Source organism: Trichosurus vulpecula, chromosome 9, assembly GCF_011100635.1.
Source record: "Trichosurus vulpecula isolate mTriVul1 chromosome 9, mTriVul1.pri, whole genome shotgun sequence".
NCBI lineage: Eukaryota > Metazoa > Chordata > Mammalia > Diprotodontia > Phalangeridae > Trichosurus > Trichosurus vulpecula.
In genome coordinates this window covers 203,526,505-203,541,431 of record NC_050581.1, presented here as the reverse complement: position 1 = coordinate 203,541,431, position 14,927 = coordinate 203,526,505, and the positions used below count along the sequence as shown (strand labels likewise).

Sequence of the window (14,927 nt, the reverse complement as noted above, 5' to 3'; positions counted from 1 at the left end):
AAGGGCAGAAAGGGAGGAAAAGAAAAGGGAAAGAGAGGGGGAGAGGGACCAGAAGGACCCAGAAAAGAAGGAGAAAGGGAGAGCTCTAGATGCGGTGAATACAGAACAACTGCCACTCTTCTGGCACCACTGTTGGCCCTAAGGTGGACATGATGCCAAATTCACTTTCTCTGCCCTCCTACCTTTCCTCACTGGAGCAGAGTAAGAACAGATTAATTTTGAAATTGATCCATGTTCATGGGTTAACCCTCTCCCCCTGCCCCAATGGCCATCTCAGCCATCAAATCCATGGCAATCCATTGAACAAAAGATGTAAGAGCGAACGTGGGGCGGGGATTGGTGCACTGGTGCATTGTTGATGAAGCTGTGAATCAGCAGTAACAACTCAAATGATCTGGAATGATGCGACTAAAATGTCCATCCTGGCAGCTCCTTTTGTGATCGCAGTCAACCAACAAACACTTATTAAACACCTACCATGTACTAGGCACGATACCAAGCACTTACGGTACCTAGGGACACAAAGAAAGGCAAACAGCAACACCACCAGTACCACAGTGCCTTTTCTCCCAAAGCTTGAGGTCTAATGGAGAAGACAACCAGCAAACACCATGTCAAACCAGAAACGTACAGGATCGATCCATGACGCCCACTGGGAGGAGCACCAGGAAAGGCTTCTCGCAGAAGCTAAGGCCCAGAACCGCTGAACAAACGATGGACCACGACAGCAGGGAATGTGATTGTGCTGTCAGAAGTGATGATGACGACTACAGAAAAGCCTGCGACAATTTATGGGATCTGATGCAGAGTCGAGTCAGGAGCGCCAAGAAAACAACACACACAATGACAGCGACCAATGGAGATGGAAAGGCCCGGCCCAAAGCCGTCCCGAGCAGCTGTACAGAAACTCCACCACGCGTGGCTCCAAAGAAGGCAAAGGAGAACACAGGCCTCCTCCTCATCCTCCCCAGCACTGACAGGAGGGCCCATCGTATTTCTGCACACATGTTCAGACTTTTTCAACATATCATTCAGTATTACCAATTATTTTCTCTTTTTTCTTTACTGTTACACAGGATGGCTCTCTTGGAGCAGGAAAGAAATACTGGGGGAAATTCTGGTGATTTTAAAAAACTCCCAAAGATAGCAATAAAAACATTAAAAAAAGTTCAGGCCAGGCCATGGAAAGTTTAAGGCAGTGCCAAAGGCTTGGTATTCGAGCCTCGCTATGACTTCACGTGAAGCCAACAGTGACCTGCTGGAATAGGAATGTCCTTCTCATTAGGGGTTTCAATGAAGTATCAGCCATTAGGAACAATTCAATTCTTAATGTGTTTCCCAGGGACTGCTTTGATGTAACACACTTAAATCAGCACAAACAACACACAGCTGCCTCCCAGGGCTGTTGTGAGGACCAAATGAGGCAATGGTTGGAAAGTGCTTAGCATGGTGCCTAGCACACAGCAGGCACTAGATAAACCCTAGCTAGGGAGTTTTCTCCCTCTTTGGTTTAAAGCCTAAGAATCTAGGGAAATGGCTCCCTACCAGTCTTTGTACTTCATCTCTGACCAGGAACCTGTCAATCCCGGGTTTTAAGCTAGGGCCTAGAAGTAAGTAGAAAAAAAAGCATTTATGAAGTACTTACGCAAAACGTGCAAAGAAAGTATTGTGCTAAACCCTCAGGATTCAAATGGAAGAGCAGAGCCGCCCCCTGCTCTCCAGAGCCCCCATTCTACAGGGAGAGAGAACACCCCCAGACTTCACTGCGAGGCCTCAGGGTGTAGCAGCAAAGCAGATGGCTCTTTTATGTCATTCTGCTCATCTGCCTCCGTTCTGAGGTTCCACCACTGCACTGTGGTCCAGACGGCACCTTCCAAGCCCCACGGCTAACACAGGACCATTGGATGGGGTCATAAGACCACTTCCTGGAGCCCTGGGCAGCAGCTGCCTAGCAGCTGGTGTTGGTAGTGGTGGAGGCTGGCCCCTTCTCCAGAGTGGCTTCTCCCTGAAACACGTATGGGCACGCAGCATGGGCTGGAGGCGGGGGAACAGTCATGAAGGCACCATTACTCTCCATGAGACTCGGAGGAGATGATGGAGGTGGTCCGACTCCCATGACACATTCTGCCTCCAGTCTCTTGCTCAGGGATCCGTGCTGCCTGCCATGGACAGCTGGCTCATTTCAATTCTCCACAGGGCCTGCTTCCCAGGATGAAGATGAATTATATTCTTGTATCACTTTTTAACCAGCTACTCACTTCCCCTTCAATGGAGAAAGGTGATGAAGCCAGCGGAACCCCTGAAGGTTCCATTTCTGGCAGCACTCTTACACCGCTTCCTTAGTTCCTTCTGGAAGAAAAATGTATCATGCCCCAAGAAAGACTGATCTACTGTTACCAGGTTAACTAAGTGAAGCCAGCATTCCTCCAATAAATGGTCAAAGGAGACAGCTTCTATCTAAGCCACATGCACACAACAAAAAAATGCTCCAATGGATCAATACTTAGAGAAATGCAAATTAAAGCAACTCTCAAGGTGCTGCCTCACACCCATCACATTGGCTGGAGGGGCTGTGGGCAAACAGACGCACTAAGCCACAGCTGGGGGAGCGGCGCGCGGGCTGCTGCAGGCATTCTGGACAGCAAGCTGCCCCGACTGCCATGAGCCTATGCATACACCCACCACACACAGAAATGGTTAGAGCTACTCTTGCTGCTGCAGCAAAAAGCTGCAAACTAAAGGGGGGCCCATTAATCTGACAGACGGAACACAATATTGTGCCATACAAAATGATGAAATGCTTGTTTCAGAGAAGCCAGGGAAAACTGGCATGGACTGAGGCAGAGTGATGTGAACAGAAGCAGAGAACTGATACAACAGCCATGTCAACGCTGTAATCGGCCAGGATGCAGAGGACTGATGAAGCAGAAGACCCCCCTCCCAACAGAGAAGTGACAGACTCCGTACAGAAGGAGACGTGAACTTCTGGACACGGCCAATGAAGGAATTCATTTTGCTTAACTCTCTCTCACTCTCTCTCTACATATACATCTATCTGTCATGAGGAGTTTTTCTCTCCTTTTTCAGCGGGGTAATGGGGTGAGAAAGAAAACAAATTCTTGTTAATTGGAGGGAGAAAAACTGAAAAGGAAAAAAACGGAGCCCAAGGAGAGCTGGTACCCGCCAGCAAGTCCTCAATCGGCAGCCCTCAGCGGCTCAGCTCTCCCAGCAGCTCTGATGCACTTGACGACCTGTGTGGTGGCCACCAAACAGGTGGATCATCTCCTTTCTGGAGCAGCCGGCTCCGGCTCCCTCCCTTTCGGGAAGAGTCTCGAAGGTATCTCGGCTCCTCTGGCATCTGGTTTGAATGCCTGGGGGCACTTTTCTCCTTTCCCCTTCACAGGTCTTCACCATCTCCTGCTCTCCAACTGTGCCAAGAGCTCATCCTTCCTAGGTCCATGGTCCCCACATCTAAACCCAGTTCTCAGACATCTGAACCAATGGGTCCTTTCTCATACTTGCCCCTCCCACCAGCCATGACCACAGTATCACTCACACCTGAAGGCAGGACACCTCTTTTCTTTTCCTTGCAAGGCTGCCTGTGGCTGCCTTGGTGCCTATGCCCGGGGAGCTGCCAGCCTTCGACACTTTCCTCCTCTCCTTAGCGTCCCTGGATGCCCGCTCCTGGTGGCTCCCCTGGCCCCAAGCAGATGCCCTGTGCTCTGCAGGCCCACCTACCCCTTCTGCAGGATGAGCCTTCAGCCCTTTCCAGAGCCGAGAGAGCATGTAGATCTGGTTTTCTTCCCTTCCATGGGCACATCCACTGGCCCACCAAATTCCTGACTCAGGGTACAAGTCCCTCTGCTCTGAGATTCTTTTTTTCCTTCAAATGTCTATCATTCATGGCTGCCTCTCCTGCTGCATTTACTTCAAAGAGAAATAACCAACCCAAGAGAAACCCAGGAAATGATCATTCTGTTTGTAGACAAAATACTGGTCCACACACATTCCCCAACTACTGGCCCCCAAACTGGCAGCCTGAGAAATGGCCCTGGCCTTTGGCTGATGGGGCATGCAATTTTTCCTAGTGTTAGGTCCTCTTGGGGAGAGGAAGCTATAGTGGACTTCTTGGGAAACTTTCTCCACAGGTGCTCTCTCCAGGACACAAGTACTGGACAGGATGAGGGGCTGACACATTTTCGGTCATCCATCTTGTCCTAGGGGTTCTACCAGATTTGACAGGTAAACCATAAAATCATTCTCAAAGCATAACAATGTGGGTGCTTGAATAATTGTAAATACACCACAAACATCATAAAGGGCTTACAGCCACGTCAGGTGCTCTCTGTCCTTGTCTTCCCAAGTGGGTGTGAGGCACGCGCACAGGAATGTGTGTGTGCGTATGTGCACACATGCATGTAGTAACTGCGACATGAATTCACCTACTGTAACTCACCTACTACACGCAAGGCGGTGTGGCACAACGCATGAAGACCTGGTCTTGACGTCCCCAAGCCCTGCATTCAGGTCCTGCCTATGGCACACTTGGGCACAGCCCCTCAAGGCACTATGCCTAAATTGGTGAAGAGAAGTGGTTCTGCCTTGGCAGATGGCATTTCCTCACTTGGGCACACATTTAGATAGTCCTCTAAAACTTAAAAAGTGCATTTAAGGAACAAATGAGATAGTTGTAAAGCACTTAGCACGGCACCCAGCATATAGTAGGTGATGAATAAATGCCTGCTTCCTTCCTTAAGACTTCAAAGTGCTTTAAAAATATTATCTCATTTTACCCTCACAAAGAGTCCAATACAAGGGAGGCTAACCCGGGGTCACTCAGTCAGTAAGTGCCTGAGGCCAAATCTGAACTCAGATTAGCTGACTCCAGCCCAGCTCTGGACACTGTAGCAGCTCCCAGAGACAAAGCCGCCACAGTCCCCGGCCCGAGGGTAACGTGCAGCTGACAGGAGGGCAATGAGCCGAAACACTCGTTCAAAGGCCCAACTGCAACGTGCAGATTCACTTACCCTTGCATGACGTAAGGAAACTGAAGGCTTTGCTCAGGATTGGCTGGTGCTTGTGGTGAGCTCCGGTACCTCAGTCCTTCGGAGCCAGAACCGGCTGTGGGAGCGAGGGACTCTTGACTTGAAGACGGGGTTGATGATCCCGAGTTATCTGAACTCTTAAAATACAATGTGAATTTTTTCAAGTAAGTTTGTTTCACAGCAATCCCAGGGATTGTGTCTGTATGTTACCAGTACAAGTGATCCTGTCATGTTCCAACAGTTACATGAGAGTGCTAAAGATACCTGCACAAGGCCTTCTTCACGAATGCTGGAGCTGGTGAAGGAGGAAGGCTCCCTCTATGTGGACTGTCATTTAGAAGAACTCTCTGTAACCAGCTCAAGAAGGTCTGTCCCTGGGGCCATGAGCTGGGGAGGGGCAGGGCTGCTAACTGTCTGCCTGACCAACCACAGAATGTCTGTCTGGGGGGGGGGGTCCCTCTCCACATCTGCTCCCAGAAGAACACAGGCAGGACATGATGGAAGGGTTGGCAACTGGGACATCCACTTTTTGTTATGCCCACCAAGCAGATCCAAGCCAGGACAAATAAACTGTAGCAGCACAAGGGCATGTTTGGGAAGGTGGGAGAAAGCGAGGCTGTAGCCAGGTATGCTGGTGGCCGTGGGGAGCCCCTCTCTGGGGTATCTGTGGCACTTTCGCATGGTGGGGGTTTCCTCAGGGCACTAAGGCCCTCCCTGCGGCGAGGACCAGCAAGTCATCGAGTTCCTGCCGTCTGTGCTGCTGCTGGCTCCCCCAGCTCATCTATGCCTTCCCCGTGTCTCTGAACTCATCCTTAAAGCACAGGGATAATCTGTGACATTCATCTCATTTAGCCAGTCCTCGATGGGGACCTACTGAAAACCAAGAGGGTGCCCGGGGCCCTGAATGCCAGGGCAAAGCTAGGCCATGGACACCACCTGTCCTGTATGGCGGGAGCCTAGCATTCAGCAGTTATGGAGTGAGCAGGTGGATGGCTGAGGCGCACCGGGGCTGAGCTGAGAAAGGAGCAGGCAGTCAGGGCAGCTCCCCAGCCCCTGCCTGTGGCAGCACTGAGAAGACCACTTCATCCATTTGTGTACAATGGCAGGAACAGTGGTCTCTGAAAGCCCAGCCTCGGTCCTTTCCACAGTCCTGACAAGGGCTGTCTTCACCGTTCAAAGACAGGAGGAGGGGGAGCAGATCCTCTGTTTGAGGAAGAAAGCTCCATGACAAGACACAAGCTCTTAGCCGCTCAAAGCTGGCAGGCCAGGAGTCGGTGGGACTGCAAGGGCTCTGGCACCCCTATCTGGCCCATGTCCTCTCACTCCTGGGGGTGCTAGAGAGATTATCTAATCCAAAGACCTCACTTTTCAGAGCAGGAGCTGAAGCAAAGGGGGAAGGAATCAAGTCCAGGGCTCTTCTGCCCTCCCCTCCCCACACCCTCCTGGCTCTAAGGATGGCAGTCCAAGGGCCTGGCTTTAGATGGACATGCTCAGGGTTGGGAGGCCAGATGCAGCAAACAGTACCACACGACCCTAAAGGATACAAAGTATGGCCAAGAGGAAAGGCAGAGTGTGCCTGGGAGGGGTGCAATGAGGCAGAGCTAAGCCCTCGGGAGAAGCTGCCAGCTTGCAGGATAGACCCCAAATGGTTCTCCACTGAGTTACCCAGGGAGGCAGAGTAATCCCCCATCCTCCAGGAAGAGGTAAGGGAAGGCAGACCTTCACAGGAGAGTAGCAGTTTCACATCTAAGAATGCAGAAGGACGGTGAGTGATCCTTGCACCGGCCTGTGGTGGACCTCAGGAGGGAGCAAGAGCATGCTGGTGAGCCCTCTGCAGCTGGGCAAGGCAGATGTGGGGAAGTCTCTCCCTGAATGGATATGCTGATGCTGCCCCGTGTGGGGTGACCCTGGGGAAAGGCTGGGCTTTGGCTGCGCTGGGAGCTGCCTGCAGTCCTAGGGACAGAATTCTCGGCCCCTCGGCATTCTCTTGGCTATGTCTATGCCAGAGGCCAGAGGACCCTGATAAGCAACAGGCTAATGGTACTCATTAAAACAAGGGAACTGATTCCAAAAGATTCCTGATAAAAACGGTATCCACATCCAGAGAAGGAACTCTGGAGTCTGAATGCAGCTCGAAGCACACTGTTTGCGCTCTCTTCTTTCTCATGGTTTTCCCCTTTTGTTCTGATTCTCCTTTCACAACAGGACCAATGTGGAAATACATTCAATATGATTATACACGTATGACCTATTTCAGACTGCACCTCCACCATCCTGTGGGGAGGGGAAGAAATTTAGAAGTCAAAATCTTATAAAAGTGAATGTTGAAAACCAAAAAAATAAAGACACAACTAATAAGCAGTTGGTAAAGGCCTGGCAAAAAAATAACCTAAAATGAGATAACTATCTGAAGGAGAAAATGGAACTGTCCCTTCAAGGAGAGGAGGTAGGCCTGTTTGGGGCCACAGTCTGGCTTCTCTCCTCTGGGACTGATGGAAACATTGGACCAGGACTCCCAAGTGAGAAGTTCTTAAGATAACAATCAATACCCTACTTTTGTCAGATTTTGTGACAACAATCCTACTCCAAAAATTTCTAAGTGTAAATCTGGTTTTAATCAAAGCAAATTAAAACTTAACTTTGGTTTAGGAATTTCATTACACTCTCTGAGTCAATCTGAAACAATTTTGGCGCTAAAAACTAGAGTCTGGGCCAACCCAGCCTAAGTCATTAGGACACAGAGTGGTCCTCCCTGGGGAAGCCTGGAGGCAGAGGGTACTGCAGCCAACACCTACTACAGTCAGGCCAACACACTGGTAAGGTAAAAACACTGCCCTTCTGAGGACAAGGCGGGTTAATATTAAAAAGTAAATCAGGCCCTAGGGTCCCCCTCAAAATCAGCACTTAATAAAGTAAAATATTAAATAAGTGTCTGAAAATTAACCACCTGTCATGACCAAGAGCATTCTCCCACCTCCCTAGGGCAGGCACAGAGAAGGCATAGCCTCTAGGCTCTTTCACCTTGGGGCTTCCACATGAGCCAGTCGGGATCCCAGGGGAGTAACCGTTTACTGAGCTCTCAACACTGTGGTAGGTCCCAGGGATATGAAGACAAGATAAAAAAGGAGCTGTGCCTTCCCAGCACTTAAGCTCTTAGAGGAAAACAGCATGTCCAGAGGAGGTACACAGTGAGTAAATACCAAGGAATCTGGGGGAGATGAGCACTCCTGACCAACCAGGGAGGTAAAGAAAGGCTTCTCACAGGATAGGCCCCGATGCTGTTCTGGGAAGGGTTGCCCTTGGTCCAATTCCATTTCCAGGGTTTGGGGTTGATGAAAACCAAGAGCCTTTTTTCACCACTCTCCCCTCACCCCGCCCCCTACCAGCCAAACACTCACATAGCTGCTGATGGAGGTCGATGCTTCCTCACTGCCTCTCCGGCTGCTGGGCTGTGGGGAACTGGGAGGAGTTCGAGAAGCACAGACCAGATGGACCATATGATATTCATCTTGCTAAAATGAAATAGAGTGGAGATAACCAAGCAATCCTCAAAAGCCTGTTGTCCAGAAGGTGGGCGGTCAGGCAAGAGCAGCAGAGGGAGTGAAGAGGTGCTTCCTGCCTTCCTTGCTTCTCCCTCAGGTATCTGAGTCCCTGATCTTCTGAAGCCCAGAGGCCCTACAGCATCTCAGAACAGGCCGTGGATTCCCACCCCACGCGGCTGGAAGCAAGGGCTGCTGCCAGCCTCTGCTTTCACCATCAGAAACACTCCCAGGCCCCGAGAATCAAAGCTGACATCCTCTCACTTTGGGGAGCAGGCATATCCCAGTTATGCAAGCAAAGCACGTAAACTATAATTAGGAAAGAAGTGCAAATGACTTGTTTCAATGACCTTCCCTGGGCTTTAGTTGGCAGCAGGTCACTTGGAGACAACAGCTGCCAGGAACCTTCACTAGAAAGCCAGTGAGGTTTGGTGTAAAACTGTAACTCGAACACAGTACTCAAGAGTATTCAAAGCCACCCCCCCCCATCTTTCCCCTCACTTGACAGGGAAAAAAAAAAATCTAGAAACTGATCAGCTGCTAGAAGAGGGTGGACAGCTGCTTTACCCTGGAATCTGAGTGAGGGGGAATCGGAGGCTGGGGGCCACAGCCCAGGCCCGCCTGAGTCTCTAAGACCCCTCCCAGCTTTCAACTATGACCCTATGGACATTCCAAGAACAGCTACTCAGACCTACAGAGGAACCGGTGAGAAAGAGACAGAGGGAGAGCATGCAAAAAAGGAGAAGAGAAAAGCAGGTGAGAGGAGGAATGGGAGGGAGAAAAGGAAGTGGAGAAATGGTGGGTGCAAACAGCCACAGAGAATGGCAGGGAGAGAAGATCTGGGAGAGGGACAGGGCGGGGGGAGGCCATGAGGTCTCGAAATCTGGCCAGCTCGTGGGGCGGCGGCCATTTGGGGTACAAGCTTGTCCGCGCCACAGAAATGCATTCCCAAAGAGGCAGTGGGAGGATGCTGGCCTGGCGCAGAGCACCTGGGGGCCAAGCCTGTTTCTGATGCCTGTGGAGTCCCTGTGTGCCTGGAGGCAGCTCACTTAATTTGTGGGGAAGGGGAGCGGGATGATGGGCCAAGTGGCTTTGGAGACCCCTTCTCCATAGGTGAGCTCTCAGGGTGTGAGATGTCAGCCAACGCCACCACTTCACCCTCGTCCTGGGAGACAGGGATGGACGGGAACAAGGGCACTGGCCTGCCACCCACTGGGAAGGACCCTCTCAGGCCAAAAGATCTCAGGAGCCAAAGTAGGCCTTCCATGACCTTCATGATTGCCACAAGTTAAAAAATACTTGGGGGTCTCAAACCAGGAGTTACATATGTAACAAAGGATCCCCTCAAACCAGAGTCATATATGGCTCCCCTACATAGTAATCTACATCTCAGCTCGTTGACCATGTTACTGTTAAGGGCCAAATCTGACTTAGGTAATGACTAATGAGATTTTACTTCAATTTCTACCTATATTCAGCACCACTGAGCTGTCTCAGCATCTCTCATTGGTACATTGAGAAATCAGATGAGGTAATTTGGGTGGGTCAATGCAAATTCATCACCAGTGGAAAAACCATGCCTAGCCCCTCATGACAGAGTTGGCAGCACACTATTTTATATCCACACATATATGAATCCGCACATACGTAGTATGGCTGGCTGTGAAAGGAAGACCTCACTGACTAGTCAGCAAACTAATCTGATGGCTTCTTATGACTTCACCAATGCTCCCTATCCTTACCACATTATTCTAAAGGAATAATTTCAGGTTCTTTGAAAATGAGAACCTAAGAGTTGGAAACCTCTTCACACTCAAGAGCCCAGCCCCTCTCAAAAAGAAATATAGTAAACAAACTTATCGAACCATGCTGGAAGAAGACCTTACTTTTCTGACAATGTCCTTCAGCTGCAGATGGTCGGGAAGCAGTCGGCCAGAGTACACCAGTCTTTGATCCTTTGTAGACTAAAGATGGGACAAAGAGAAGAATTCAGCTTCCTCTAATTAGACGACTTTACAGCTGCCAATAACATCCCTAGGTTCATGTTACACACTTTTACAGTATTAGAAAACCCCCGATACAGGCAGAGCCTAACACCGTAACAGGCTCCACACACACAAATTAGTTGAAAAAATGCCGGGAACAGCATTAGAGCCACAGAAACGAAGCTGAGCAGGCCTGTCAGGGAGGAAGTGTCCCAGCTGGATTCAAAACATGAAGATAGGGTGTAGTTAAAATGTCTATATGGCTTTACTGAAAAAGAAACTTGGGCAGGGCAGCTGGGTGGCACAGTGAGTAGAGCACCGGCCCTGGAGTCAGGAGGACCTGAGTTCAAATCCAGCCTCAGACACTCGACATACTTACTAGCCGTGTGACCCTGGGCAAATCGCTTAACCCCGATTGCCCTGCCTTCCCCCCTCCAAAAAACAAAGGGACACTGAGCAAAGCACTATCACGAGGGACACGCTTACATAATTTCATCGTTTTGTCATTCCAAGCCCGACCTAATGAACTATTGACAGCTAATGATAACAGGAGCTGGCATTTCTAGAAAGACCTACTATGTGCCAGGCATGCTATCGATAGGATCCCATGTGATCCTTACAGTAACCCTGGGAGGCAGGAGCTGTTATGATCCCCATTTTCCAGGTGACGAAACAGACTAACAGAGGCTAAGGGACTTGCCCAGGGTCAGACAACCAGTAAGTCTGAGGCTGGATCTGAACTTGTCCCCCTGACCTCCAACCAGCGCGAGACTATCCAGGTGACGGACGACTCACAACTTCAGCCACACAAGTACCAACTAAAAACACGTGGAAATCTGCCTTCTCACCTGCACTGTGAATATACTGAATTGACCATCATTATCAAAATGACCCTCCACCCCCAAAGTGGACAGAGCAGTAACTAATTTTCTAATGACGGGGAAAGTGGGAAGGTGTCTGAAGGTGTGCTCCCTTAGAAAGTCCCTAAGTTGTACAAGCCCCGGTTCTTTTCTCCTTTCGTATCAAAGATAACAAGTCTTATCGATGCCTGAAACACAACTTAGATTGTTTTCATTTGATCTTTAGTTAACTACACAATGAGATGTTGGAAATGACCTTCCCAACGTCAACCTTTCACTAACCCCACCCCACAGGTATGCTTAGTCTCATACATTTTTGACATAAAAGGGGTATGTAAATTTGGGACAAGATGAAAAAAGTCCCCAAGAGCCAGGTGGCAATATTTCGGAGATGACAGGACCAAATCCATTTTATAAACTTATTAATATTTCATATTTTCATTTCTATTTGTTTTATCCATCTCCTCTCCCTCCTTCAATCTTTTAAAAATTAACATCACAATAAATATGAGTTTCAGAGGGAGAAGGGTTTATCAGTAGGAATAAGTCATGCGGACAGGGACTGGGGCTAGGACATCAGGGCATTGTGGCGGACTCAGAAACACTAGATTCACCAAGCTTTCAATAAAGTCTCTCGTGTATTCTTTGTGGACAATCTGGAGAGCTTCAGGGGGCACAGTTCCCTGCAAGTGGGACAGCCTAAATAAGCAGACCCAAAGAATAATCACTAATGGAGACTGACATCGGCTTGGGAGGGCTCTCTTCTTGCCCCAGGCCATTCAGGACCCAACAATGGGCTGACATAGGACGATGAAAGTCAATCTGAGAGGCAAAGGATGGGGAAGCCTGGCTACAGGACAGACGCATCCTGGAAACAAGGCCAGCATCAACAACGGAACCCAACAGTGTCAGATCGGGTGGCTCTGGGTGGTGTCCAAGGACCCTTCTAACATTTAGGTCCTATGACTATGCCTGGTCTAACCTCAAAAGCAAGCAAGATTTTTTTCAGCATGAGAAATAGAGTGGCAGACTGGAGAAAGGGCCAGCCAGGGTCAGGAGGGCCTGGGTTCAGTTTCTGCCTGACATGAAGTAGCCTGGCCTGGTGAGCCAGAGCAAGTCCGGGCACTAAGATTAGGAATCTCAAGCAACTTCTGATCTGCATCTGGGGAAGGGAGCGTACACAGGAGCTCCTGGACCCCTCACAGTATACACCTGCAGCCAAAGACCCTCCATGGTTGCCTCTCTGGAAAAGGAAGGTAATGCCTACTGTGTGCTAGGCCCTAGGAATACAAAGACCAAGAGGAAGCAATGCCTGCCTACAAGGAGCATTTATACACCCCAAAGAGAGAAGTTGACTGTGGCAGAGGGCCTTGGAGTGGACGAGGAGGAAAGGACAAGAGGGGCTTCATGGAGAGAGGAGCTGGAGCTGATTCTGGAAGGAAACCAGGGCTGAAGGGCATGGGTTCTAGGCAGGGGAAGCAGGCAATGACCCCTAACCTGAAGAGCTCGCAATACTCGAGTCTGAGCAATGGCAGGAAAGCCAGAAGTCCAGGACCAGAAAAACATGCATACCAAGACTGCGCGGGTCGCTAGGGGCCAGCTTGTGAAGAGTTCGAGGCTTGCCGGGAGCCGCTCTGGCCCTATCGGTCCAAGGTAGATGGGACCTATCTGTGTTCTTGCTATCCCAAAGTGTCTTCCCTTACCCAGGGGAAAGTTCTCGGAGGGTTTTCCATTCCTATATTGGCTCCTATGAGTCCTTTGAGTCTTAAGCAGTTTTTTGTGATGGGGGAAATAAAAGCTGTCCCATACCCAATGCCCGGATTGTCTGATGAGTGCCTGTACAAAAATGGGAGGCCTTTTACTCACACTTGAGGAAATACAGACTCGCCACACCTAGATTTTATTTTTGTATCTCTCACATTAAACTCTAGGGTGGGGGCATGGGCCAAAGACAAACTGACCCCTTTAGGGTTAGGACCTAAGGATCTGGTCTGGCATGCGTTGGCCCAGAGCTAGTGGGGGAAGGCTGGTCATCAGAGGATCGCCGTCTCTTTCTAAACTGGAATGTGGGGGAATGTAGGCCTGGGCGGGGCACACAAGATTAACAAGTTGCTCCCGCTTGGCCAAAAGAACACCATCATACTGCATGAACAAAGCATTATTCCCAAGTTATCTGGCTTCCCTGTATTTGGCAGATGCTCAAGACATCACGGATAACAGAACACAAGCAGCACAGCAACATCTCTCTAGGAGACAAGAGTCACTCTTCAGAGTCTAATTTCTCGCTATAATGAAGGCCTGCAAGTTTTAGGAGAAACAAAGTTTCCATTTAATTTTTTAAAATTCCATTAATTAGAAAAAAATTTCTGAACCTAAAATGCCCAAATTTGGGCTCATACTTCAGTTTTCGGCTACTAACTTACCAAGTCATCAGGCAAATCAGCAGCAGCCGTCCTAGCCTGCCATCTCCGAGACCATCCAAGCGCGCATAGTGCCACTCTCGGGATCTCAGTTGGGAAGGGCCCGCAATCTCCCCAACTACTCTCAGTGCCAGCCAGCCTCTGTCGGCCCCCTCCAGCCAGGAGGCACCTGCGGCCTGTGGGAAAGCCCCCTCGTGGCCACATTTTCCCAACATTCAGCTCGGATTTGTCCCTTTACACATCCACCCCGTTGTGTTGGTAAGCAAAATGGGCTCTTAGCACTTAGTTCAACCAAGTGCCCTTGAAGAGTTTGGCCTTTGTTTCCTTTGATTAATTCGGTGTATTTCACTGAGTCTTACTAGGTGCTAAGCCCCAGACCCAAACCCCTATTAGGTGCTAAGCCTATGTGGGTACTAAGAGGAGGTGCTAACTCAAGAGCCAATCACAGGAGCCTAAGTCCTGGTCATTCAGATGACGTTTCATGATGTCAGAAATGGCAACAGAAGAGAAGACAGAGCCTTTTGCTCAGGGCTCTCACTCTTGGTGGCGCGCTAATGCAGAGACTTCAGGCAGCTGTAGCTAAGAGCCCTACAGCTCGTAACCCAGATGTTGGGACTTTGTTAAACTCTGGTAACTATGTACTGGGATTTGAATCAGACAAGGTCTGTCTGTCGATGTTTGTACTTTGTATTTTGCTCTGAAGTTAAGGGTGCTGGCTTTTTCCCCTGAACTAAGTGAGTGATATTTGTATGCTGGATTAAAATAAGCTTGTTAACCCCTTAACGTTGCTTTCCTTAATAAAGCAGATCAAAAGAACTTGGGCTTTTGCAGCATGCTTGTTGTTGAGTTTGTGTTGGTCTTTCAGCCCCACAACAACTTCTAGCCTGATTGTTTCAACACTCGTGTGGCCGGTTCTTGTCTCTGGGACTGAAACAGAATGAGTGTGAAAGGCTTCAGAGGAGACAGCTATCCCGTCCTTCCGCTCAGTATCGACAGCTCCTTCAGCTCATGGTGGCTGAGGTTCTGCCCGCCTCCTCTCAACGTCCCCCCAGAAGCAACTCTCCAGAGGTGAGCAGAG

The 14,927-nt window shown here is 49.6% G+C and overlaps 1 protein-coding gene across 1 annotated transcript in view; it reads right to left on the bottom strand.

Moving 5' to 3' along the window:
* Positions 1-14,927, bottom strand: part of HERPUD2 (HERPUD family member 2) — a 38,437-nt gene that overhangs the window by 8,991 nt on the left and 14,519 nt on the right. Inside the window, exons 2-4 of the mRNA XM_036739190.1 lie at positions 10,471-10,548; positions 8,444-8,557; positions 5,028-5,182 (exon numbers count right to left, since the gene is read on the bottom strand). Coding sequence (XP_036595085.1) covers positions 5,028-5,182; positions 8,444-8,557; positions 10,471-10,548 — 347 coding nt within the window. The remainder of the gene's footprint in view (positions 1-5,027; positions 5,183-8,443; positions 8,558-10,470; positions 10,549-14,927) is intronic.